Source organism: Ambystoma mexicanum, chromosome 3q (genome assembly GCF_040938575.1).
Source record: "Ambystoma mexicanum isolate Mex_15411 chromosome 3q, UKY_AmexF1_1, whole genome shotgun sequence".
Classification (NCBI taxonomy): domain Eukaryota; kingdom Metazoa; phylum Chordata; class Amphibia; order Caudata; family Ambystomatidae; genus Ambystoma; species Ambystoma mexicanum.
In genome coordinates this window covers 248152444-248180181 of record NC_090926.1, presented here as the reverse complement: position 1 = coordinate 248180181, position 27738 = coordinate 248152444, and the positions used below count along the sequence as shown (strand labels likewise).

The 27738-nt window shown below is 49.1% G+C and overlaps 1 protein-coding gene across 3 annotated transcripts in view; it reads left to right on the top strand.

The window, feature by feature from the left end:
• RACGAP1 (Rac GTPase activating protein 1) overlaps nt 1-27738 on the top strand; it is a 176102-nt gene that overhangs the window by 124437 nt on the left and 23927 nt on the right. For all 3 annotated transcript variants that reach the window (XM_069653668.1, XM_069653669.1, XM_069653670.1), the window contains exons 13-15: nt 16085-16190; nt 17376-17508; nt 17595-17730. In XM_069653668.1, the coding sequence (XP_069509769.1) occupies nt 16085-16190; nt 17376-17508; nt 17595-17730 (375 nt within the window). The remainder of the gene's footprint in view (nt 1-16084; nt 16191-17375; nt 17509-17594; nt 17731-27738) is intronic.

Here is a 27738-nt window from a genome sequence, read left to right as displayed (position 1 = left end):
CTGCCAAAACGGTGCACAGCTGTAAATTTGTAGGCAGGGTTAATGGTTTTGTTTTTTTTTCTTTTTTTTGCTGACCTATATTCTACATCAAAAATCTATATTCTGTTAATGTGTGCAATGTAAACACTCCTTTATGGTTTATGTTGTCCTAAATAAGTGTCTAGTATCACCAATTCCCAAGTACCTACCTATTATAAGGGCATCCTAGCTGCCCCAATGGACAATGCTCCTGATTTTTGTAATGTTGAACAGGAAGGCGGGGTATGGGCTTCTAGATACCATATTTACCTGTTTGTCACCAGCGAGAGAGGCTGCTTCTCTACAATGGGGATGTTGAGTCCTGTCCTTCCTAATTCACTGAGGCTGAACTCCCCAGGTTCTCAATCCTGGAAGAATCCCAGGTGGATGTCTTTCTGGATGACCCTAATCGTTGTCCATGTCCAGCATTCTGGTGGCCAAGATCCTGCTTATCGGGACCTGGACTTGGAACCCTGCTAATGACAGGGCATGTGGCAGTTGCCCTCCCCCTAACATGACCCTGAACTGGTGAACATTTTTCTGGACAACGCTCCCCCTGCCTCCCAAACCAGGGACTCGCCTGTTGATGAACAGATACTGTTATAACCTTCTGAAAAAAGCTGCTGATCTCTTTAAGATTACCACACAATAAGTCGTCCCTGAGAAGACCCCGGTCAGCCAAGCTATCCCTATGTTGAACTCAGGCGTCTGGCCCCCCTCATTGCTCACACCATCTCACACATGCGGTCATTCTCTGTGTGGAGAAAATGTTCTGCCCAGCTCCATCAGACCCGCTGTACATTGGGGGGCATGCCGTCCCAGACTCCCTGATCGACACTACTACACGGAAAAGGGTTGGGGTACCACTGTCCTCATCGATATCCCCTCCCGACAAGGACTGCAAGAAATTGTGTGCCCTTGGCAAACAGGTTTGCACCTCTGCCACATTTTCCACCAAGATAGCCAACAATACCACGCTCCTGGCGAGCTGCAATGATTTTCAGTGGGGTCTCGTCCAGGAGAGGCCTCCAACATATCCCAGAACCCGCGAACACACTCCTTTTAGCCATGGTTGTGGAAGGGTGGCAAGTAACCCAGAATATTCTTAAAAATACCTTGGACTCTGTTTAAACTGCGGGGCATTACCTTGCCCAGGGAACCCTCATCGCCTGGATGAAGAATTCAGGTTTGTTTTGGCAAAGCAGTTGGTGTCCTTTGGAGACCGCCAAGAAGAAGCAAAAGACGTTAAATCGCTCGGTCAGATCTCTGCTAATCTCTTCGTCCAACGAGGCAGTGTCAACACCCACCGTCCCTTTCGCAGGCAGTCATTCTCCGCTCTTCCTCCCGCTCTTCTCAAGGACAATCTGGTTCGGGGGGGTCCAACTGGGCTTCCACGGAGGGCTCTGCTGGTGGTTTCCAGAATCCTCAACAAAAAGGATTTTGATGAGGGCGAGCAGAAACACTTCTTCCAGAGGCTCCCTAACCTCTGCCTCCAAGTGACTCGGGTGTACAAGTCCCCTCCCACACTACATCAGTCGTAGGACGTCTAACATCTTTGGGGGGGAAATCGCATCACATCAGTGGGTACACAAGACTGTTGCATCACCCACGGGTACTGCATAGAGTTCCTCTAGCCGCCCTGCTACCATCCACCCGGAAGCAGGTGACCAGATCATCTGCACATCCTATTGGACGAGGTCCAGGTCCTGCTGGAAAAGGGCAGCATCAAAGTTGTCCCTCCTCTCCAGGTAAACAAGGGTCTTTATTAAATATACTTCCTTGTACCCAAAAAGCAACCTGTGCCCAGTTTTAGATCTGTGTCCTGCAAACAAATGTCAAACCCCAGACGTTCAGGAAGGCAACTCTTCACAAAGTAATCCCCCTGCTTTCATATTTCAATGCCAGTGCAGACTATCTCGGGTTCAAGATAGAGGACACGCACTATCAGTTTAAGGTTCTCCCCTTCGACATTGCTTCAGCCCTGAGGGTGTTAACGAAGGTACTAGCTGTAAATGATTTGGTATTTATAACATGCCTTTACACAAGTGTTTCTAGGTGCCACAAGACAAGGAGGGGAGACTGAGGGATGATTAGACAAACAATCTTACTGGACCTTGTGACATTCAGATTGCAAGTGCAGGGGTGAGGGGAGAAGTGCAGGGAAGGGGTAAGTGAAGGCAGGGCAGCAGGGCTCTGAGTAAGTGTGAGGACGGCAGAGGACTACACAAGTGCATTCCCAGACCGGAAGTGCTTGGTAGGCCAGAAGGCAGTGCACAATGGTTACGGGGGGGGGGGGGTACAGGAGGGGGTATGCACCCTGTGTGAATCTGAGGGCAACCATGTCACCAGTCAGGATGAGCGGACAGGTAGATTAGCTGAGGAGGAGGGAGAGGGAAGGGAGAAGAGCAGTTTCAGGTTATCCTGCTCCAGGCTGAGAGGCCATTCCAGAGGGTGGCACCTGCAGAGGAGAGGGATCTGCCACCCCCACCCCACCCCCCAGTTTCGAGAAGGGTCTGACCCACAGAGTTTGAGGTAGGTGAGCGCAAAGCCTTGTCCGTGATGTGAGACGAGAAGGAGAGCGAGTAGTCGAAGATGACCAGGGCCCACGGAGGGTGGCCAGAGTGTAGGAGAGCTGGGGTCCCAATGAAAAGAATGTAAGTCTTATGTCATTAAGGCAGAGATAGTTAGCAGTGCACCATGCCTGAATAGCTGACAGTCAGGAATGAGAGGGGAGGAAGCAGAGGGAAGCTTGAAGGAGAGCTGAGTGTCATCTGCGTAACACTGGCAGTTAGGAGAGAAGGTGGAGATCAAATGGGCTAAAGGGGCAATGTAGAGGTTGGGGGACACCACAGGTGGAGAGTGATGGAGGAGAGAAAAGGGGCCAGTTGAACTTGGAAGGTTGTTCGGAGAGGAAAGAAGTCAAGTTGTCCAGAGCCAGGTTTGTGTTGCCAAGGGTATCTGAGCCGATTTATAAGGGTGGCATGATTGACCATATCAAAGGCAGAGGAAAGGTCTAGAAGGATGAGAACAGAATGAGTTGGAATCGAGATTAGAGAGCAAGTCTTCACAGGTGTTCTGGAGAGCAGTTTCCATGCCTTTGGCAGATCTGAAGCAAAACCGGTGCTCATGAAGACAGTCAACTGATTCAGTGTGGTGGATAAGCTGGGAGATGGGAAGCTTCTCCAAGATTTGGCCCAGGAAAGGGGTTCTGGAGATAGGGCAGTAGTTAGCCGGGCAGGAAGGGTCGGCAGAAGGCTTTTTGAGTAGGGGGTGCACAAAGTAGTGATTGAGGAGTAATGGTGAGGATCCAGTGGCAAAGGAGTGATTACAGAAATCATTCAAGGCTGGAGCAAGGGAGGCGATGTTGTCCTGGATAGTTCTAGAGTAGGCTAAGCACCTGTTTGGATGAGACTTTCATAGAGTAGACTTGTCTATGAATCACATCAGGTGAAATGGGAGAGAAAGAGGAGAATGGGAAGGGAGGGGGCAGGCCAAGGGAGGCTTGAGAGCAGGTGAGGGGGGGGGGAAGGGAGTGATGCTGAGTAGGGGGAGGACAGGATGTCCTGAGTTTTAGCAAAGTGTGAGGCTAGTGTAGGGCCAGGTAAGGCAGAGGAGAAATGACAACTGTGGTAGGCTTTAGCAGTTTTGTTAGTGGCCCCAGAGATGCAGGCTTGGATAGTGGCCCTCTTTGAGCAGATGGAAAGTCTGTATTCCCTTTGGAGTGGGCGGCAGGCCAGCTTGTCGGAGGATGTGCTCGAATCCTGCCACTTCTGCACTTGCGTTTTGGAGAGGCCAGGTAGGAGTCATACCAGGTGTTGCTCTTGGAGGCAGGCTTCATGCGGATGTTCATGACTGGGGCAAGGATGTCTGAAGTGTTGGAGATGAGAGTTGAAGGTTAGTAAGGGCTGCGTGAGAGTCAGCGGCAGGAGTTGGAGGGGGAATGAAGGTGGCAGCAAAAGCAGCAGCTGGCACTCGCTTAATAGGTCGAATGATGGAGGAGACTGGCAATGCGGGCGGGGCCTTAGCCGGGGGACCCAGGAGGTCGAGGGGAGAGGACAGGAGAGCATCTTCAGACCAGGAGAGAAGAGTAGTGGGAGGGTTGGAGATGGGAATGTCTGCAGAGGTTGAACATCCAAGGTGTGTCTGGCTGAGTGCATCAGATATAAGGGGTGAGAATGGAGAGGAAAAGAGTCGGAGGTTGCAGAGGACTCCAGAGGCCTCATCAGAGGAGTCGAGGTCAATATTGAAGTCTCTGAGGAGGAGAAGCTTGGAGGTGGAGGCCAGGAGAGAAGGGGTGAGGTCGGCCCACTCTGAGAGGGAGACTGGGCCAGTGGGCCTGTAGATGGTGTCCAAAGTCAGAAAGGATAGGAGAGGCACAAAGTCTGCAGACGAGGCATTCAAATGAGGAGTAGGACGGAGTAGGTATGATGGTAGCAGGGAACCATTCGGGGAAGATCAGGGGCACTCTGACCTTGGACTGGTTAGGCCTGCGCTTAGAGAGGATCTTTGTAGCCCTCTGGTCACAAGAGACAACTAAATCTGTTATAGCGAGGATGTTGAGGTCTTCTAGGAGGTGACCGATGTAGAGTTGAGAGCAGCTAAGTGAAGCTGGTTGCCACTTTTGAAGGTTTTCCCTGGAATGGTACAGGAATTTGATACACCCATTTGTGGTGGCAGGAGAAGAGAAGAAGTTGATGAGAGATGGAAGACACTGATCAAGAAGGAGGAGCTTAGGCCGAGAACCCTGGACCATGACCGTGCCATTTGTCAGGGTCTCATTAAGTATCAGATGGGAGGCTCTGGGCACAGGACAGGTGTGTTGGCATTAGAACAGTGTACATTTGTAGTCTTTCCAATTTTGAGTTTGTCTGGGCTGAGAAGTCTGTTCCTTTCCTTGAATAAACAATTGCAGGAATCGGGAATTGTCTCAACAAAAGATGGTGGCTGAGCTGAATCACAGTGATTGGTTCTGAAAGCATTGTGAGATGGTTTGGAATCTGACAGATTCTAAATTGCCTTTCATTCCAGTCAAGGAAGGTCACATCTACAGGAGACTCCTGAGACAATTTAGAAGATAATTGAAGTTTGCAGCAAGAACAGGAGCAAACTACCAGAGAGCAACTTCTGGAGTGATCCAGTGAAAGGAAATCCCAGATAAGTGACAAGAATTTGTCATACGAAGAGAAGACAAATTGAGACTGTTCACGATTTTTGTTGTGCATTTAATGAGGGATGTAAATAGTTATTGAAGACATATTGCCGAATTTTCAGCTGGTAGCGCTCTCAAGTAAAGGACTTTGCGTGCTGCATCTTGGGTGCATTCGAGGAAGTCCACGTGAGGGCTAAAGGATTAGTCTAGGCTGTGCATCATTAGATGTTTTGGTGACCGACGTACGAGGCGTCAGTTTCCTGGCTTTGGTCGGATTAAGATAGAATTAAGTGAGGAGGCGTGAGGCACAACCAATCAAAATAAACAATAACACGATGCCTTCTTTTGAAGTTTCATTTACTAGAGGAAAGGGAAGAAGTGAAACTTTGGTCTGCAGAGATAGTTAGCGAGCCTTTCTCAGTTGAATATAAAAGAAACAAGAAAGAAAGGATTGCAGCCTACTCGAGGAGAACAGTCATAATACGCTGTCTTACTGGAAAGTTGCCTCCAAGCTTGGGGCGGAGGTAGTCGTGTAAGCCAGGGAGAAAGTGGGTATCGATTAAATTGTATATGTGTAACCATAGATGTATTTGTTTGCAGGTTTCCGGAAGTTGCAAGATTCTGGAGACGTAGGCTTTCGGAGGAAACCTGTTCTTTTATTTTATCCACTTCCCCCTACCCCTGGCCTGGACACATCAGCAGTTGTAATTGAAGTATTGTTGGGAGGACCAGACTAAGTGGTCTGGCGGACTTATCGTCTGCTCCTGCAGGATTGCATTTGGACCTGACACTAATTATGGCCCTGGAGGAATGGAAGTGTGCCAAGAGTGCTTCCATTAATGGAAGAGAAAGGGGAGAGCACTGAAACAACATGGGGAATCCAAAGGTCTGTAGAGGGAACAACAGAGAGGGTGTCAGTGACTGTCTGCCTGGAAGAAGCGTTGGCATAGCTGTCAGCGATGACGGGCCTGGACTGGAGACCTGGAGATACTTCTTGAATGTTTTCCTTCCAGGCTTCAAAAGCGAGATGGGGTAGATGATAGAATAGCAGTTAGCAACGATAGGGGAGATTGAAAGAAGCACAGTGTAGGGTGAGCGTGGAGAGGAGAGGGAGACAGAGGAGAACTGCAGTGCACACCGCCAAACTACAACACACATCAAAGCAACAATCTAGAAACCAAGTGTCCCGGATAAAGGGGAAAAGATCTAGGTTTCTGAGCAGTAGAAGCATGGTTTTCTAGTCGGAGGGGAACAAATCCTAGATGGAGAAAAGCCTAATCTTCAATAGAACAGCAATGCAAAAACGGGCAGGCTTGACTTTTCTAGAAATGTGAGAAAAGCCCCATTGGCTAACTACAACAATGTACCTAGTGCCTGGTATGGATACCGTACAACTGCGAATGTGAAGATTGAGAGGAGGGACAGTTAAATAGGGAGCAGCAATGGCCATTCCCCCTGCCCGCACCTACCTTACCTTGTCTGTCGCTGCTGGTTGAAGGATGCACTGCATGCTCCCACGGCAAACACCATCTGGAGCTGCCCTTTGACTCTGGGCCCTTAGCCGCAGCAGGCTACCCTACTGAATTAACAAGAAGGGGCTGTGCACCCAATCGGGGGGTGGGGAGGGAGGCGGCAGGGAAAGAGACCAGGAAGGGGCACAAGATTACGAGGCAGCGATTGCTAAGCATGGAACAAGCAGTAAAAGATTTAAAAAATGGAGCGGGAACACAGCATAGAAAAAAGCACTCACCCCAGGCTCAATCTGATGTTGAGTGCCATGCCAAGCGTTGGCAAGGGATACATTTCCCTTTTGAACAATGTGGCAGTGCACCCAATCGGGGGTCAGGGAAGGGAAAGAGAAAAAGAGGGCGCGATGCGGCCATTGCTAATGAATGGAAAAAGCCGTGAAAGAGTAGGGAGAGTTGAGTGGGGACACGTTTTCTCTTGAAACTTATCTTCTGAGAATGCCTTTTCTTTTCTACCCCTCCACCTCTTCCTTTTCTTGTCAGGCTGCTTTTCCATGCTACTATTTCACAAACTCCTTTTAAAATGTTGCCCTTTGTTTGTCTGTGGAAGGACACTCGCAAGGAATTTAACTGTTGTCTCCCTCGTAACTTCGACAAACTGCTTTGCAAGGTCTGTAAACTCTTTAGGCCTAAGAATCTTAAGGACAGATGCACCAAGTGGTGGGCGCCCTATGCTATGCAGGCCGAAAGTCACTCTCCCGCCGTTGAGGCGGACAAGGAGTCCATAAGCAGCAATGTCTCTGTTTCGAAATCTTAAGACATAACCGTGGAGTCTGCCGTCAGCAGTGCTATGGGGAAATTGCACCCCAGCAACAAGGGCCAAACTAACAACCCCCCCCGGCCTCCTTCGGATTTGTCGAAGAGCCATTGGTGCCCGCCATCGTGGCCGACACAGGGTTCCAAGGCTTCGGCGTCACAGGGCACCGTCTCAAAGGTTTCGACGCATGCGCCGAGGCATCGAAAGACGAGGCAAAACTACCTTGCAAAAACGCTCCCCGAACTCCAGAAGACGCTGCCCAAGGCCCCTACACGTGGTTCTGGCCCCCAGGAGGCCTCCCCTCCTTGCCTTTTTTGGGTATTCTCCAGCCTCCCCTCCCTTGTCACAGACCCTACAGCTGACCCTGTTCCTTCTGACTCTGCCTTTCCTCTTCCTGAAGACTCCCATTCCCCTGCAATGGACTAGAGAAAGGTATGAAGCCTGCATGACAAAGCTGTCAGAATGTATGGGCTTTTCTGGAAAATTTGGCGACACACCGTAAGAGGCCACGTCCTATGGATAAATGTCCTAGGCCTTTGAAGTCCCCTAGCCTTCACTCTCCTCAGGCTCGTTCTTCTCTCCTCCTAGATATTATTTGATCCTCCTACAAATATTTTTCGGGATGATAAATATGACCCTGATGTCTGCTCTGCCCCAAATCCAGATAATAATAATAATAATAATAATTTGGCATTTATATAGCGCTACGAGCCCTCGGGTATCTGAGCGCTGCTTATTATTACCCACGGTGTGTGGTGCTCATTTATCGACCTCGGAAGGATAAATGGCTGAGTTTGGCTCTGCCGGTATTCGAACCTGCGTTAGCAAGCTGTGCACGGGTGTCAAAGCAGTGCTCTACTCGCTGTGCCACTTGACCGGCTTTGGGAATGATGGCTCCCATGACCCGGTTTATCAGGATCAGATGCCTGGACCCCGCAGATGACCAGGGGAATCGGCCCACTATCTGTCCCTGAGGCTAAACTGCATAATATATTCTCCAGCATGGGGTCTGGCATGGATTCACATGCTCATGAATATTCCCCGTCAAGCGGGGAATCCTTGGTAAAGAAAAAATCTGTTTCATTTCTGAACTGCCTTTCTCCTAACAACCAATCACTGGTCTCTGTGTCATACTGCCCTCAGCCAATGACTGCCCTCAACCTAAGCCCCTCCTCTGGCAGCCATCTTCAGATTGTTACTACACGTTCAAGCGTTGGGAGTTCTCGTGTTTAGCTCTTGAGCTTTTATTGCGTTTTTCGCTTTTTGGAAAGTATTCCATTATTCGGTTAATCGAGCCTTGTGCTCCATCGATCAACCGTCCGATTAACGGGGACCCGTTTTTCGGAATCTTCAGATCCCCTCAAGGGAGGATTTTGAGTTTCTTCGTGGAGGCTTCCAGAAGATTCTCAGGCCTACGCCGCGTGGACCATGTCTGAGGAAAAGGATTCAACTCCCCTGTTCAGTATTTGCTCCTGCTGTGGCTTGTCTTTTCGGACGACAAGCATTCAGAGTGCCTCTACTGCCTGTACCCGGCGCACAAGGAGGAGGATTGTGCGTTCTGCCAGAAGATAGCCCCTTGCACGATGAAGGATCGGCACAGGCAGCTGAATGGGTGGCTGCAGGCCAAGGCCCCTGCTCTGGTTGGGTCCCAGCAGCATCCCTCTCTAGGTTCCAAGAAGGCTGAGTTTGCTTCTAAGTCCTTTGAGGGCGCCCCTCCCGCGGGGTTCCAACAGAAGGCTAAGCACCACAAGTCCACTGCCACCAGGAGTGCTGGTGCGATGGGCTCCTCTGCGGCCAGGGTGCGTTCGACGTCTCCAGCCTCTGTCACTAGTCAACGCTCGGGAACTTCGGCCAAGAGTCTTTGACCATCCGGGCAAACTCCAGGAGAGGCCCAAGTCCGCCCTACCGGAGAAGTCCAAGGGGGAGCGGGGCTCAGACCCTCCCCCTAAGGAGAAGGCCAAGCACAACAAGGGTCCGGCCCTGATCGTGAAGGCCCAGGTGCACCCAGCGATGGCCCAGCCTTCCATCGAGGGGGTGGCGGCGTCTCTGGCGAAGGCCGCCGAGACAGCCGCGCAGGACATGACCCCCAAGGCCAGGGTGTCCCTTCCTTCTAGGAGGGAGGCTGCGTTCCGCCCCATAGAGAAGATCCTGGAGAAGAGGTACCCGTCAGAGACCTTCACCGCTGGAAACGTCAGTGCAGTGGCCCGCTGGGTACGGATATCCTCCTGAGAAGCTCACCGATCTGCAAACCATCCAGGGGGGAAACGTAGGAAGCAGACCCTATGACGAGCGTGCCGACTAAGGCGACACCACCATTGAGGAAGAGCAGCAAGGCGATGATGGCATGGACTCCCAGCCGGTGCCCCAGCGGCCTATTCTGCTGGCACCTCAGCTGCCACCCCCCCACCTCTGGTACCTCCTAGAGACTTCAGTGGACATCCTTTCGGCACTGCATATGCTGGTATCGGAGATCCAGACGAGGATGCCTATTGCCCTGGCCAAGTAGAAGAGGCCTCCACCTCCTTGCCACGCTTCGCCCCCGTCTCTCGCTCCCGATCCCCAAAGGCCTGGCTCCTGCAGCATTATAATTCGCGGGTTACAACCTTCCAGTGGACTGCAAGGAGGTGCTTGCCAAGGCATTGCCCACTCTTAAATGCTGCCGACATAAATGGAAGAGGTTCGCCGTTTGGTGCTGTGCACAGAAGATCGACCCTCTGTGGGTCACGGCTCCGCATGTGCTACCATATTTGCTGTCATTGGCTAAGGCAGGACTGGCCCATGCTTCCATCAAAGTTCATCTGGTGGCTATCTCCCACTACACCAGATCTCCGGGATGGTTGTAGCTATGGTCAGTCTTTTTAAGGAGTTTATTAAAGAACTGTTCCGTTCGTTCCTGCCGGTGAAGGCTCCAGCCCCGGCGTGGTGCTGACTAGGCTCATGGGCCCTCCATTCGAACCCATGCAGACAGTTCCACTGAAGTTCTTGTCGTGGAAGACATTGTTGCTCGTGGCCATCCCATCTGCATGAGTGGGTGAGATTCAGGCCCTGTCCTGTAAGCCACTTATTTGACATTGGCCATCCCGCTTCTGAACTCTGCCAAGAAGTGCATTGCCCCCTCCTTACTCGGGCTGCCAATCCACTGGTCGAGAAGGTGTTTCGCCCTGCGCCTTCTGATCCACTATACATGAGAGGATATGGCAGTGCAGACTCCCTAGCTGTTACACTACCAGGTAACGTGGGGGGGGGTTGCATTGTCTTTGTCTGAGTCTCACATCCACCACCCCCGACAAGAACTGCAAGAAGCTTTATGCCTTTGGCAAATGCATCACTTTGTCAACTGCTTACAGTACCTGCATAGCTATCAAAACACTCCTTGCTAGCTATATTGATGTACAGTGAGAACTATTGCATAGCAAAATGTTTCACAGCTTCTGGCAGTAGTACACACAGGGTGGCAAGTGACACAACATATTGAAAACTACCCTTGACTCAGCAGAGACTGCGAGTCGGGTACTGGCGCAAGGCGCCCCTGTTGAGCGCCAATGCGTGGCTACCTATTTTGGATTCTCGCCCGAGACACCGGCCTCACTAATTAATAAACCTGTTTTGGACTTGGCCCTCTTCGGCAAAGCAGTGGACAAAGCCCTCGAGATGCGAAGTAGCACAGAAATCTACGTCTCTGAATAAAATTTCAGCCAAACCATTTGTTCAATGCGGGGCCTTCAATACCAAACGGTCCTTTCGCTGGCAATCTTTTCCCTGCTCAGCTCAGTGTACCTATGAAACTGGAGGATCTCCCTGGTATTCCAGCCAGGGTACATTCGGCAACTTTCAGACCCCTCAACTGGGATTTTAGGCATGGCATGGGTAGGGGAAGAAATTCAGCAGCCAGATGCTCCCCTGCCCCAGCCAGCAAATGACTCGGTGGTTTAGGGCCCCTCCTATGTTCCCCCGGTAAGTGGTGGGGGGGGGCGATTAACATCTTTCACCCACGCATGGGAGGGAATCGCCTCGGATCAGTGGGTCCTCAAAATCATCAGCTGCGGCTTTTGTATAGAATGTCTCCATCCTCCAGATACCACCTGCTGACAAGCAGAAGACTGTCTCCAGAACATCTCCACATCCTACTGGAAAAAGGTACAGACCCTGCTGCAGAAGGGAGCGATCTTGGTCATCCCAGATCTTAAGGTAAACAAGGGTATTTATTCAATATACTAAGAGGATCGAACCATGCGCTCTGCATTAGACCCGTGTCCTGTTAATTAGAATGTCAAACCTCAAGTTCAGGATGAGAATGCTGTAGGAAATGAACCTGTTGCTAAATATGATATAAGATGCATACTTTCATATTTCAATGTTGCCGGTGCACAGAAAGAACCTCGGGTTCAAGATTGAGAACACTCACTATCAGTTCAGAGTACTCCACTTTGGCATTGCCTCAACCCCAAAGGTGTTTACCAAGGTACTGCCAGTGTACCCTTATGACAATGACTGCCTGATAACTGGAGACTCAAACAGGCGGGTCTAGATAACACCCAAAAGACAATAGATCTTCTTTTCAGCCTGGGGTTTTCCAATTTCTAGGGGCCCTAGTCAGCCTTGTGTTCCCCTCCAACAAGAAGGTTCAAAACATGTTTTTCCAGATCACTCAGTATGTGGCCATATGTCAGGTAACTGTACGGAAAGCCATGCGGCTATTGGCAATGACATCCTGCGTCTTCCTTGTTCCACACGCCCTTCTGCGCATGTGTCCTATGCAGCAGTGGGTCTCGAGCCAATGGTATTGGGCAAGAGGTCAGTGGGATGATCTAGTGGTTGTCTCGACGGCCCTTGTTCAAACTCCACAGTGGTGGTCCAAGGGAAAATCCTTCACCACCCCATAGCACAAGCCACTCTCACGACTCATTCCTGTCAGAATGGGAAGCTGGCCTCATAGAACAGACTGCGTACAGCATGTTTTCACAATCGGTAGCAACCAGATATATCGATCTTTTGGAACTACTTGTGTTTGAAAGTCTTTTAGGCTTTGAACAAATCGACTACAAGGGAAGACCGTTCAGGTCCTTGCACGCGGCACTACGGCCATGGGGCATTCACTCTCCAGGTCTGTCCAAACTGTCAGAAAATGTGGAAATGGTCTCTCAAACATGACATATTCCTACACTTGCAACATGTTCCCGGGGAACTCGATCTTCTGGCAGATGTACTTAGCAGAGACTTTCAGCTACCCTTAGAGCAGAGGTCTTCAAACTGTGGGGTGCGCCCCCCAAGCATGAAATGTGTAAAAGAAAAAAAAAGTTTTAAAAAAAAGTAACGTTTTTTTAGATTGGAGGAAATGGGCACAGGCAGCTCACATGGTCAGACTGGACCATAAAACGGCCTTAGCCACCAATGAAAAAGGGGCCAGCAGTTGCAAATGGATATTCAGTCCTTTAGTCACTGACTGTTTGAATAGTACCCAAGGGGGTGTGTTTTGTTCAAATGTAAACAAATTGTGATATTTAAAGAATGTTTATTCAGCAATAATGGACAAAACTACCAGCTGCTTAGTGAAGTAACTCCTCAAACTGGGCCACATTGGCCAAAAGTGTCCTATTTTGACTGGCCTACACTAGCATTTTGCATTTTTGGTACAGTCATCGCCCTATAGGCCAGTCCAAGTCTGGCGGCATCCATAATGGGTGAGGGGGCGTCCACCCACTGGCCCCCTCACCCATTATGGAGGAGCCAGCCCAGTGAAACACTGTGCACTCCCTCAGCTGCTTTTTCCAGCTGCGGGAGTGCTCCTGGGCTGGCTGAACTGTCAAAGGGAAACACTGTTTGCCTTTGATAGTTCAGTTCCCCAGCCACACATTATCACTGAGCCATGCAACGCTGGGTGCGTTTTGCTTAATCAGCCTTGCATAGCTCATTGGAAATGTTGGCTGGGGCACTGCATGCATGTATGTGCGAGAGGGTGCTCAAAACCCCATCGCACATACGGGCAGAGAAAGCTGGAGCGGGGCATTTTAGCAACCGTGCGCAGGGAATTGCAGAAGGTACGTTTATGGTGATTTATTTTTTATTTAAATGTGTGATTGTGTTATGGGACTGTGGTGGGAGCAGGATGGGCGGGAGCACTGGGATAGTGGTGGGAGCAGGGTGGGGAGAGGCCAGGGTCTGTACTGGGAGTAGGGTGCGGTGACAGGGCGCAAAAGTTAATCTGGCCCATTTGGGGGGGTCCGGCCTGCCCAATGTTTTGCTCGGGGGGGGCCCAGGCCAAAAAAGTTTGAAGACCACTGCCTTAGAGCATGAGTGGCGCTTGCAAAAACACATCTTACACAATGTAAGAATGGAGTCTTCCAGACATTGACCTTTTTGCAACACTGGAGAATGCATGAGGCCCAGATTATGTCTCTGGGACCCACAGAGAAAGTCCAAAGGACCGGTCGATGGATAGTATAGTCAAGGAGATTCACCTATGCTTTTTCCCCCAGGTCCCATACTCAACGGGATAGTTCACAAGATGCACCAGGAACAGGTCACAATAATCCTCGTGGCACTGATGTGGGCTTGACAACCATGGTTCTCATTTCATGAGAATGTCACTCTGCCCACCAAGGAAAATGCCTTGCCCATACAACATGCTGTCACAAGACCAAGGGACAACACACCCTCAAATGCTCCGCTTGGCAGCATGGCGGCTGAAGTCAGTTTGGGCTCCTCCAACTACCTCAAAGATGTATAGATGTTCTTAGAGAGGCACAGAAACCCAACACCAGACATTATTACTCCAGTAAATGAAAATGTTTTGTCATTTGCTGGAATACTAAAAACCTCAGCCCTATGGACTGTTGATCTAAACATGTAGTCCTTTATCTAACACCCCTCTTAGATTCAGGGATCGTTTTCAACTCACTAAAAGCCCACCTTGCTGCCCTCTGCGTGTACCACATCTCAGAGCAAGGTTTCCTGGTGGAAAATTCCAGTGATTAAAGCATTCATGGAAGGGTTGAAGACTTCACCCTCCTTTTTCTATCCCACCTCCTGGCTGGGACTTTAATGTTCTTACAAGACTAGCAGGACCTCCTTTTGAGCCAATGCATAGGACTAGTATTATCACCTAGAAGTCTGCTTTTTTGGTGGCTATTACCACTATCAGGAGAGTTGCTGTGAACTGAAGGCTCTCTCAGTTCACAACCCATTTGCTTACATTTATAAGGACAAAGTGGTACTACGCACACACCAACACTTTGCGCCTAAATTAATTTCTAAGTTCCACATGAAACGATCCGTTGAACTTCCAACTTTCTTTCAGCATCCCACTAACTCAGCTGAAACAAACCTCCATCCACTAGACGTTAGGAGAGCAGTGGTGTATTACCTTGATAAACCAAAACCACCAAGAAAGTCTGACCAATTCTTTGTCTGTTGCTGCCGGTAGAGAAGGGGACCCTTTCTCAAAGTCGGCAATCTCTAGATGGATAGTCAAATGCATCCAACTCTGTTGCTCTCTTGCTAAGAGAGATTTACCCTTTATGCCTAGAGCACATTCTAATCACGGCACAGGATTGCCACTAAAGCTTTTATTGTAAATATTCCTCTCGATTCTATTTGCAAAAAGGCTACCTGGAGTTCTCTTCACTGTTGCTTAACATTACTGCTTAGACACACACGCTGATCCTCAGGTGGGTCAGGCAGTGCTAAAACCGTTTTCTACTGCTGTTCCTACACAAATCCCACCATGTCCTGGTACTGCTCTAAGCAGATTTGCAGGCATCAGAAGACATATATCACCCACTGTAATTGTATTTCCGGTGCTTCAATCTGCTTAGATTTACATGTGCCCGCCCTTCCTCCCCTCTTGGCGTTGAAGGAACATGGACATCTTACACCTTTTCTTCTGTACTCTCATTCTATCCTCATTGCAGAACAAAAACAACCGGGCGTGAAGGATTTTGGGTACACTGCATGTCACGTTGGGGATAGTGTTATAGTCGTGCCCATTTCGATGTCCTTTTTAGATCTTTGGAAAAAAGATGCAATCCTCTGCGATTACCACTAGATGTCTGACTATATCCACAAATCGAGTACTTATCTGATCAATTTTGATGTGTAACATTTTGTTAGCGTATATACTGAAAAATCTGTGCAGTATACTCTCTTGGCGTCTTTTGAGAATCTAACCCAACTGTACCTATTCTCGAGTTTCCTCTCCCTTGAGTCAAGTCTAACTACTGACACAGCTACCAATTTAGTGTGGTCTATCTTTTGGGTAGAAAACTGAAAACGCTTAAAGCCAATTAATTGTATAGCCCCACACCAGAGTGCTTTGGAAACTATCTGTCAAACAAGAAACCATTGTTTGCTGGACTGGAGCAGAACAAGGTATATATTCATGCAGCATCTGCTTAGCTAAAGAGTTTCCAGGTACTGTTGCCGGGGATTAAAGACTTGGAGAATAGTAGTTGGTACATTGAGAATTTTCTTTTAGATTAACATTTGAAAACAGTCTACAAAAAACCCATAGAATAGACAGCACAAGGGATAGCTTTTACTGAAAGATCCTATGAAAAGTAATGAGGACCTCCTAGTGATGCATTAAACATTTTTTCTCAATGATGCAAGAATTTCTCTGATATGGTTTTATTACAGAAATTGGGGACGAGGATAACAGCGTAGCTGCAGTTTACCAGGCTGTGGATGAACTCCCCCCGGCACACCGAGACACATTGGCATTCCTTATGATCCACCTACAAAGGTGTGTGTGTGTGTGTGCGCACGTATGAATGCTATAGACAGAAGTGTGTGGGAAGGGGTTTCAACGGGTACTACGTGAGGTGGGAGTGGGTAACTTTACTGCATAAAAGATTCCATAGTAAAGGACCTAAAATCTTAACAGTCTGAGAGGAAATCTGGGTAGAGTACTGTGATTGGGGGTGGTGGGGAGCGAGATCCTTGATGGGGGGGGGGAATGGGGGAATGAGCAGGTGTTGTGCTTGCTTTTTTTTTTTTTTTTTTACCAACATCTAGATTTTCAGTAAAAACAGCATGTAACGTACATCAAATGACCTACTTGTCAATTTACACGTACAGAAGATCAATAAAGATATGCACATTAATGACCTCAAACATCTCCATAAAAAGAAGAAATTATTTTATGTAACCTGGCTCTCCTTATGTATCAGAGGGTGCAGTCTTTGTTTAAAATCAACTTGACTGGTTTTGGTTCCGTTAATACCATTGGGCCACTTTCAGGGGTATGTACCAAAGGAGGCAGTAGTAATGTGAACCTTTTGAGGTGGATTCCTAGTACCAACCCCTTATTGGTGGGGAGACTGATGTGTATTCCTCACAGCAAGTGTTTCTTCTCAATGTGTGGGTGTGCACGATCAGGATTCAGAAAACTGGTTGCTAGAAATTTGATTCCCAATTACTACCACCTTCACGACATGCCTTGAAATAGATTTTGCGCCATCACAGGGACCAAAACAAGTGGGTATGATTTTTCTCTGTTGCACCAGTGCAAGGTAAACTAGGGCAAACAAAATAATTCCCTATTTTATTCAAACTTCAATGTTTTACTTTTTCCTTTTTTTCGGGTTTGTATCTTCTGTTCATGTAAATTGGCCAATGTCATGTGATGCATGGTAGAGTTTTATATTGGTTTAGCATCCAGGTATTCATATTTTCTTTTTTTAACTGAACGCCAGCTAGTAGCTGTTTCTCAAAACACAGAGGAGTGTAAGCAATCGCCTGCTCATTTTCTATACCCCATATGAGGTGCTTTTTAGATTTGATGTGTTGTAATATGGTTAGTATGGGGCTTGTTTGTCCAGAATACCTGGTCATTTTACCAACCCCTGATCGATTCTTTCGGGGTTTCATTGGAATAGCAGTCTTTGTGAAGTCACGGGTTTCCCTTTTTGTTTTTGTTTTTTCTTAGGGTGGCACAGAGTCCAGATTGTAAGATGGATATCACTAACCTGGCTAGGGTCTTTGGACCCACGCTGGTTGCACATGCTGTGCCGGATCCTGACCCGATGACTATCCTGCAGGACACAAAGAGACAGCCTAAAGTAGGTTGTGATTTTTACTCCCGAGTAGGCTGGATTTCAAATGTTACTGTTGTCTGAGGCATCTAACAATGACCTTCCTTCCACAGGTGATTGAGCGCTTGCTGTCCTTGCCTGTTGAGTACTGGAGCCAGTTCATGATGGTGGAACAGGAGAATATGGATCCAAGCCATATTATTGAGAATGCCAATGCCTACAACACTCCACGCACTCCTGACATAAAAGGTACTATAACATGCATTTATCACAAAATTGGAAAATTCTAATCTGTAAATGGGTCACTTTTATCATTGCCCAGTGCCAAATCCCGTAAGGAGGATTGTCCTCTTTATGACCTAGGGTGCATATAAAGCCTTTGTACAGTCCTCCCTGTGCTGGCTGTAGAACCGTGTTTTGTCTTTCTTAGATTCGGAACCCATTGAACTTTAAAAACCAAAAAGGATTCTCTGCTTGCCATAGTGGCACATGCACACTTGTGCCATTATGATTCTACCGGTGCAGACTACCTGCATTCTAAATCTGTTTCAGCTACATATTCCTAGTCCCACCACTGAGAGGAACCCCTGAGGTGAGCTATTTTTGGATGTGTAGGAGATTTATTTAGAATGGTCTGGATTTCTTTTCCACTGTGGGCTGCTTTATCAAGACTATTCTTTAGATGGCTGTTGTCCTTGGCCTTTCTGGTCTGCAGCAATGTCACTTTGACACTTGCAACAAGTGTTTGAGGAAGAATATGGATTAGGACAACCATGAGTTTTGCATCTGCCTGGACCTCTGATGAAGCCGGCTAGTTCTGCCAAGATTTGTCCATCAGGGCAAAGCAAAGTTGGCTCTTGGCCCAGCTCTAGAAGTCCAGACGTGAGATGGCCAGCAATGACCCAAAAAGATCATGCAGTCCTGCTGATGTTGATTGAAAGGCTAAGAACCGTGCAGGCAGAGAAAAATCAAACCCTTCAGAAGTGGGAAGGGAGTAGCAGAGATGCATTGGAATACTCTGCACGTTTTTAAAGTAACAATCACTAATGCACTGTCCACAGGGGCGGGTCAACAAAGAGTAAGAAATGGGAGTTGTTTCCATCGTCATTGTGTGATCTGAGATGATGATCAACAAGAATGTGTTGGCTGTGGAATTCAGATGCTTGTGAGGCTAGACCTTAGTTATTGAGTGGCCAATCTGCCAGATCATCTGGTGAAGGGCTTGCAGATTAAGTCCCAGCAATGGTCCAGATCAGACTTTTTAATTGTCCCAGGAGCCAGGGAAATCAGTACCACAAGCATACTGGTAGAAAAGAGCCAGACATTGTACCATATACATTCATGGACAAGACCTTTTATGTGGTGTTGCTTTTTCATTTTAGAAAGTTTGGTGGAAGAGGTTTGATTGCACCACTGTACCCCTGACTGTTGGTCTGTAAGTGATTCAATATTTGACTCATTGCCTCTGACGCTGCGTATGGTGGTCTCCGTTCCTTCAGATTCTTACAGGGCACCAGGCCCCAGGCCCACCGCGAAGGAACGGCAGACCACCATAAATATGCACTAATTCAGTGATAACAATCAACATTGACAATCTAGCCTTGATAAAGACCTTGTTATGGTTGAAACACGTTTCGGCACCCACAGTAATTAAAGTTCTAAATGGTATCAAGCCCAAATGAGTGGACTATAATCTCATTGTTTAAACATAGGCAGCACGTAACAAATAAGCACAAATTGTGTATGAATCCAACACCAAAACTTGCTACCTTCAGTCGGGTCTTGAGAGCACGGCCTTAAGGTTTCCTACAGCCGGCTGACTTTACTAAAAACAAACGTCTAAGGAGAAGCTTGGCGCGGTAATTAACTGTTCCTGGCGCTCTCACCACTTTCCAAATGTATATGTATCTGTCCTCTAACTATAGAACTGTATGCTCGTGTTCTTCATGTATTCGAGTGTATCCCGATGTGCGGATGGCACGTGTGCTTCATGTCTGGTGCCTCTATCGACGTCAGCAACATGGCTTCTTGTCGCTTTAATCTATACTGTCCTTGAGGTCTCTTTAGTTGCAACCTGGGGCTCCTCGTCCACTCTGGGGTAGACTTGTACCGCTCCTGACCTATAGGGCTGGCTGAGGGGGGGTACCTCTCAACATACTTGTCTATCATTAGAGCACTAAGAATTGGTCCGAAATAGTATGGGCATTCACGATACCTTCTGGTCTTCTTCCGCGTCATTTATCTTATAGGAGGGGGTGAATTTCCCCATCCCTCTTCATATTTTTTTTAACAACATTTTTATTGCCATTTAGAATAGAAGTACAAACTTCATGCGGTCGAGATTAGGCAGAAGTCATGATATTCAGTTTGTGTTGTCTTAATGGTAATTGGGTAGCGGCCGAGGGAACACGGGGGTTGGGGGGGGGGGGTTCTGGAGTCCGCGCCTTGAATTAGCACCCCCCTATCTTCCTCCCCTCCCCGCCGTTCTGTTTTGCCCCAAATCTCAAACAACAGAAACATACCCTGAAACAACCCCTCCCCCCTAACGCCCCTTAAACTATGGTCCGCTCCCTTAAGGTTCTGTATGACCGGCACTCCTGTAATTATGCAGTATGTTGGTTAGTTACCCAGGCCTTTTCGCCCCATGCCAAGTTCAAGGTCGAATGTCTAAAACCAGGAGCATCACATCTGTTCACCTGGGCCTATGACCTGCTCCCCTATTTATATTTGTGCTCATGGTGCTCTTAAGGGGTTCTGGGGCTGTGAGCGCGCAAGAGCCGTGCATTCCAACTTGCATGTTTTCGATAGAAGTGAATTTCGTTCTGCAGCCGAAGGGGGATCCTTGGCCTTGCAATGCATAAGAGGAGTTTTCTATCCGTAAAGAGTAGAATGTTTATCAGTTTGCGTGCAAGCCTCTCCTCGTGAATGCACCTATACACAAGTGTTTCAAGGCGCAACAAGATTGGGGGGGGGATGCAGTGATGACAAAAGACAAAGTGGTCCTACTAGACCTTGTGACATTTGGATCGTGCAAGTGCAGGGTGGGGGGGGGGGTGTCAGGGCGGAAGGGCCTGTGAGAAAGGGATAGCCAAGCAATAGCCAGGGGAATGCAGAGAGTGCAGGCAAAGGACAGTCCACAAGGTAAGGACCTTGAAGGGCTCAAGTGTTGCAGGCCCAGCCAGTCTAGTGCAGGAGGAGGGGGCCCAGGTGTGAGTGCAAGATTTGTGTGGGGGGGTCAGAGATCAAGTGCAGGGGTAGACTAGACACGGTAGGCCTCTGGCCCTGTAAGAATCTGAAGGAACCAGGCAGCCAGTCAAGAGGCAGACTGGGGATAAGCAGGGAAGGAGGCAGAGAAAAGGAAGGTCTAGAGTAGCTTCCAGAACCTAAGGGTATCTGGCTCAGGTCTGAGAGGCTGTCCCAGAGAGGGGCACCTGCAGAGGAGAGAGATCTACCCCCCACCCCACGCAGTCTGCTTGGAAAAGCATATGTGCAGAGTTGGTGCTAGAAGACCGAAGGGCTCTAGCAGGAAGGTATTTAGGGAGAGAGTTTTGACAGTAGCAGGGTCTTGGGCCCCAGAATGCCTTGTGGATGATGCAGAGGCTCTTGAACTTGATCCTCTCAGCAATTGGGAGCCAGTGGAGAGATTTTAAGGCTGTAGAGATGCGGTCCCTGGGTTTCAGGCCAAGGCTAGGTTTTGCAGTCCTATTCTGGATTAGCTGAAGGGGGCGAAGGGAGGAGTTGGGCATATTGAGGAAGAGGCTGTTGCAGTAGTCCAGCCTGGAGAGGACCAGAGCTCTGGAGACATTGAGTTTCTGGGGGAAGGTGAGGCAATGGAGAAGGCCACTTAGGAGGTGCAGCTGAAAGTGGGCCTTCTTGGTAAGGTCTGTGATGTGAGGAGAGCAGGTGAGAGTAGTCAAAGATGACACCAAGATTTTTTGCCTCACAGGAGGGGGGTGGGGGGTGTATGGCGAGCGACCAGAGAGTGGAAGGAAAGGGGGAGCAGGGGTCCCAGTGAGTAGGATCTCTGTCTTACTGGCATTAAGGCAGAGATAGTTAGCTGTGCACCATGCCTGAATAGCAGACAGTCGGGAATTGAGAGGAAGAAGGGGCGGCAAAAGAGCGAGACACCCGTGCTCGGATTTTCCCTTAGCCACTTTAAAGTGGCTAAGGGCACTTTTCACACTCTTAAACACTTGTGTACGAGCGCAATAGAAATAAAATATCAATATCAAAGATTTTGCACCTGTTGGACCCCCTTCATTCTATGCTTGGCCCGGTCAAGGAAGGTCCTGCGTTTGTGGGTGCAGAGGTTGTTTTCGGACTCTGGATTTAGTTTGTCAGTTGCGGTACCTCTATTACGGTTCCAGGGACTAGGCAGCTGGTCACCCTTGACACCAAAGGGAGACTACTGAAGAGTAGGCGACCTCAGATCTCTAGGGAGCGAAGAAGACTGGATTCGACAGGAATCACCTTCACCTTGCACAGCTTCTGTTGGACCTGAAAGGCTGAAAATTCATGAGCAGGCGACTTGTAGCACAAGTTGAAGAGCCTCCAAGGATGCACTCTGGAATGCTCCAGTAGATAGTCCAGAAGACAGCTGTCAATCCACTGTCCAGGGACACATCCAAAGGCGCAGATCCTTGAGCAGTGGTTTAGACTGGTTGGTCCCAGCGGTCCATGGGTCGAAGCACTGATGACCGCCTTCTTGAGATCAGGACTGAGGAGCTGGGTTCACTCTGACTTGGCTGGAAACAATGCTGGTCGGCTACAATGGTCATCCTCTGGCCTTCAGCATGCTGCACTTCTTCATAGGGGGTCTTGGTTCCAACAACCTGATGAATGGTATGTTATTTGACATATATATAGCGCTCTATATTTCATTGGTATGACCTCAAAGCGCTAGTGGGGTTGAACGCCCTTGGGGACCGTAGTCCAGGTCAGTCGAAAGAGTATGGGGTCGTACAGTGCTTGGGTGCACCGATTGTGTGCGCAGCTGATGTGATTGCCTGATGGTAGCTGCATCCTAGTATTAGGTGTAGTGGTATTTGAGGTCAGTTGAATGTGTGCAGTCTGGAGGTTGGTCACCAAGACTGGGTTCTGGCTGTGTTAGGCCTGTGTGGGACGCTTATGTGTGCAGCTAGGACGATTTTCGTGGGGTATAGCTGCGTTCTAGCAGAATGTTGAGGTATTTGTGGATTATTGTTCGTATGTGAGCAGCTAGGCCGAAATTGATCGAGCGGTGTAGCTGTGTGTTGGAGTGAGAATAGTGATAGAGGTGAATGTCTCGTGGAGGTTTTGTTCTTACAAGGCCACTATTCCGGATTTCAATTACAAGTTTACGATTTGTTGGGTTATGAGTGAACTTGTTAGTGACTTATAGTCGCATTCAGTGGTGTCGTTGCTCGGTATCTCCAGCTGGTTGCACGATCTCAGCAGTCTTGGACATAGTCTTATTGGCATTACGGAAAGAGCCAGGTTTTTTAGATCTTTGCGGAAAGGCCCTGTAGTCTTGGATGTCAAATATGTGGGGGGAGTGAGTTCCACAGAGTTGGTGCCAAGGTTGAGACGTCAGACCCTCTGATTCTGGCAGAATTGGAGGTTGGAATTACTAGGAGGGCAGTGCTTGATTGTAGGGTGCGTGATCAGAGGTAGGGTTCTATCGTCTCTTGAAGGTACGTTGGGCCAGTCTTGTGGTTTGCTCGGTGGGTAATGCATTGGGTCTTGAAGGTGGCCCTTCGTCCGACTGGGAGGCAATGGAGGGTGCGGAGGGCGGGGGAGATGTGGGCTCTGTGGTCCAGGGCGAGGAGGAGTTTGGCGTGAGGTTTGGAGTTTAAGTTGGTATGCCGGGGCTCCCAGGTTATAAGGAGTTGGCATAATCCAGTCTCGACATAACAGCAGCCAGTCTGTTGGGGTAGGTGAGGCACGGAAAAATGCATCTAAGGAGTTTGAGGTGGCAGTGACAGGATTTTGAAACATTATTGATCTGACGGGAGAGGGTTAGGCTCGAGTCCATAGTGCAGCCTAGGTTTTTTACTATTTTGGAAGAAGAGGGGGTGGACCGAGAGAGGGGGACAAGGGACAAGATTCAAAAGTAGGTGGTTACTTGTCATCCATCGAGCAATATCGCTGAGACAAGCTTCAAGGTTGGGGCGTGGGTTGGTGCTTGTCTTGGGAATTAGGATAATTTGGGGTATTGTCGGCATAGTTGTAACAGGTGAGGTTGCGCGCACTGACGATTCTTGTTAGAGTGGTCAGATAGGTCGAAAAGGAGAGCAGATAGGCATGCTCCTTGGGGAAACTCCAGTGTTCACAGTGCAAGCTGAGACAAAAGGGGAGAGGAAGGCAATTTGTTTCCTGTTGCTGAGGAAGGAGGCAATCCATTTGAGTGGTGAGCCACGGATTCCTAGGGAGTGGAGGCAGTCAAGGAGGATTGAATGCTTAACTGTGTCAAAAGCTGCAGAGAGGTTACGGAGAATCGGTGCTCCGCAACCCTCTGTCTGCCGCAACCTTGAGATCATCCCAGATTTAGATCAGAGGGATTTCTGTTCCATGTTGAGATCTGAAGCCTGATTGTGCAGAGTCGAGGAGTTTGTTGGATTCTACGAATCTGGTTGAGCTGGGAGTATGCAGGTCGGTCAATGAGTTTCGTGAGAAATCTGGTGTTGGAGATCGGGTAGAGGGATGCCTTTTCTTTTTAAGCGGCTTGACATGCATTATTTTAAAGGCTTCTGGAAAGATGCCAGAGGTGAGGGGGTCGTTTTAGTATGGCTTGTGGCACTAGGTCCACCAATTGTAAATATCTGCCCCATTCAAACATTCTTCCCAGCAAAAAAAGACTCTGTGGCTCAGATGTTGACTGGGACCGGACAGTTCCGGCCCCCACATCTGACTACAGACACACACAACGCTACTTTGTCCAGGAAAGGGCTTCCATATATGGCAGTTCCATACCTGTGAGGCCTGGAAAATGGCCAAAGGACAGGTGAAAAATCACATTGCGCTGCCTTTTTAGATTTTGGTACTCCTTACTCCTACGTCCTGTCCCCTTTCCGCGAATGGAAAATTTTCTTCCGAAAAAAATGTCCCTTTAAATTTAGACACGCACAGGAGCATAGCCCCAGGAGCATGTGCTGCCCTAACCCCGCCCACTGGCACCACACCCCAGTCCTCTTTTCTGCGTAAATAGGAGCAGACCAACTTCTCCAGCACTCGTGGTTGAGGCTCTCGGCCCGTAATTCCACGTGTTTTTCACCAATTTCTTTTTCATTCTAAAACTGTTTAAACTTATTTTGTTAGACACACCATCTCCGGGTACCTCGCCCGTCCAAGGCACATGTCATCCGCAGCAGGTTTCAGTAGGTTCCTGTCTTGCATCGGTTAATTTCCTACTTCAGACCTGCACGCCCTCTGCCTGCGGTGCCTTAGAGAAGGCCATGGATGGGATGGCTGCTCGGCGTGCAACACACTTGCTCCCCGGTCCCTAAAGAATCGGTTGGCATGGTGGATGGAGCGGTTTGCCAGGTCTCCACCTGATCATTTTAGGAGTGCGTCAGAAGGAAGACCAAGAAGGGAGGCCTGCCAGCGGAGGCACCAAGTGGGTCCTGTCTCCTGCAAGAAAGGTAATGAGGCTCAACGGCTGAGGGGTCCAAGGTGCCAAGCGGCTTGACTACCAAGACACGTCCCAAGGGGGCGCCTATAGGCAATCTAGACAGCACTATCAGCAACATGGCCGGTTAACAGCCTACCAGGCACACGCCTGAGATGCAGGGAGGGGTCATGCCTACACGTATGAGCAAACGGGTCGAACCCAGGCCTTGGTCGGCCTCGGAAGAACGTGTAGCAGGGGCAGACAAAATGGCAGTACACAAAGATAAGATTGCAGCCAAACCCGAAACGTGCCAATACAGCTCTCAGAACAAACTGGTCACCGGCATCTACGTCACACGTCACAGGTCACATGGTCCACCATAACTAGGAAGGTGCACTACATGGAGGCCTCTTACGCACGTTGGGCACAGCGGGGCAGATAAGCTACATGGCCCCGCCTACGCATAGACTGGTACAGGAACGGGCTCAGCCAGGAGCGCTTCTCTGATAAGTTCTTAATGCTCCTGCGGTCCCTGCAGATGGCAGGCATCTTGAAAGGCATCATCCAGGACATTCTACCTCGCATGCTCCCTCAGCAGCCATTGCCAGCGCAGGTGCCAGTGCAGCCGCAGGTACGCAGTGGAAGCACCCCACTGCATCAACCAGCTTCACCGCAGACCACGCTGGTCGGCACAGCTGTGCCTCCAATGTTCACCCTGCTGCCCATGGGAAAGGACACACCAGTCTGGCGCCCACAGACGCAAGAGATACACAAGATGCCAAAAAGTAAAAGGACACTCCTTCCTTGGCAAGAGCGTTTCGTGATGGAATCGCTGACCTGGCGGAATACCTGGCCAGCCACAGAATGCACAGCCAGACGCAGGTGTGCTGGCGGAGGTCCTCACCATCAGGTGCAGACTCAATATCTGGTACACCTCTGCAGAAGAATGTGGAGGCCCTGGCTAAAAAGGGATGGGCTAAGCCACAGAACCAGTTAGCAAAAAACTGGATGCAAACTTTAGGCAGGTGGAGGGCGACATGCTTCTTTGGTCCTTACACCCCAGCTCCCATCATTGGTAATCAGCTGCGTCCATGTATTCCAAACCACAGGGGTCATCGACCAGCACATCCACCGTGGCTCTGTTTTGCAAGGATGAAAAGGTCCTAGATGCCTGTGGCAAGAAAGTTTACTCAAACGCCAGGCTTAGGCAGGCAAATGCAGAGGGCTTTTTGGCTGCATCGAATCAAAGGCTGTGGCCTGAAATCTAACTTCCTCCTGGACATCACGACCCACAAGCAAGCCTCATTCAAAGCAGGATTGGTGGAGGCCAAGATAGTGGCACAAAACCTCATGGAAGCCACAGTGGCTCAAATCAATAAGGCAAGTAGAGCCATATGTGTAGCAACAGACATGAGAAGGACGGCCTGGCAAGAGTTTTGGGCAATGGCAGGCTCGGACTGATGAATCGCCAACATTTGACGCTCTTCGGGGGAATCTAGTTCAGGTGGGCAAGTGTCCAAGGCTTCTATAGCCAGATGGATGGTCTCGGCCATTCAGGAAGCATACAGGGTGCAGCGTAGAGTTTCCCAAGAACATGCACGCTCATGCAGTCGGGGCCAAGGCAACAGCAGTCACTTTCCAAAGACACATACCATGGCAAACAATCAGCAGGGTGGTGACATAGGCTACCCCATCAGCCTTCTGCAAACATTACTACTTTGAAGCCAGCGCAGGACCTGACGCAGCCATTAGCCAAGTGGTGCTGCGAAACCTGTTAGCTTAAAAATAGCAACGGTACTCCTTTCCAGGGCTTATATTACTTATATAGTACAGGTTACTCAGCGGAGTGACTAACGTACTCTTGGTCCATAGTCCCCTTTCTTCATACGTTCCACCAGCCTCCCCCCCCCCTTATAAGTAGCAGCGTCCACAGGTGAATTAGAAGAGCCGGTGCGTCAAGTGGGACTGAGGTGTGGTGGCCGGAATCAGGGGAGCGCATGCTCCTGGGGCCACGCCCCCTCGCGCATCTAAATTTAAAGGGAAAGACATTTTGTTTCTGGGGGAAATGTTCTGTACTCATCCCTCACGAGGGACGCCCATACAGGATGGAGGAAAGGGGACTATGGACTAGGGGTACGTTAGTTACTCTGGTGAGTAACCTGTAACTTATGGAATGTGCTCAAATGCAAACGTTCACGCGTAAAAAGTCAAACTCGGTAGGAAAATATCCCCCGCTGCCAACTGAGTTTTCCTAAAGTCTACTAAAGGTGAGTTATAAAAATATCCCTTGACACACAGGCCCCTACTCTTACCCAAAGGTTGGGTAGCTGTGCTTTTCTTCGGAGGAGGAGTATGTGCTGTAGGTAAGTACAATTAACTCAATAAATACATAGGCCCAAAGAAAATTGTACACAATTTTAGCTATAGTAAAACAGACATTTCTCAAGCATGGGTTCTGGCATGGATTCACATGCTAATGAATATTCCCCGTCATCAGGCTGGGAATCCTCCAACCAATTACTGAGCTCTGGGGTCATACTGCCCCTGGGCAATGAATGCCCTCTACCGAAGCCCTTCCTTGGCAGCCATATTCAGATTTTTACTGCACGGTCAAGTGTTGGGAGTCCTCGTGCTTAGCTCTTGAGATTTTTTTTCTGCATTTTCGCCTT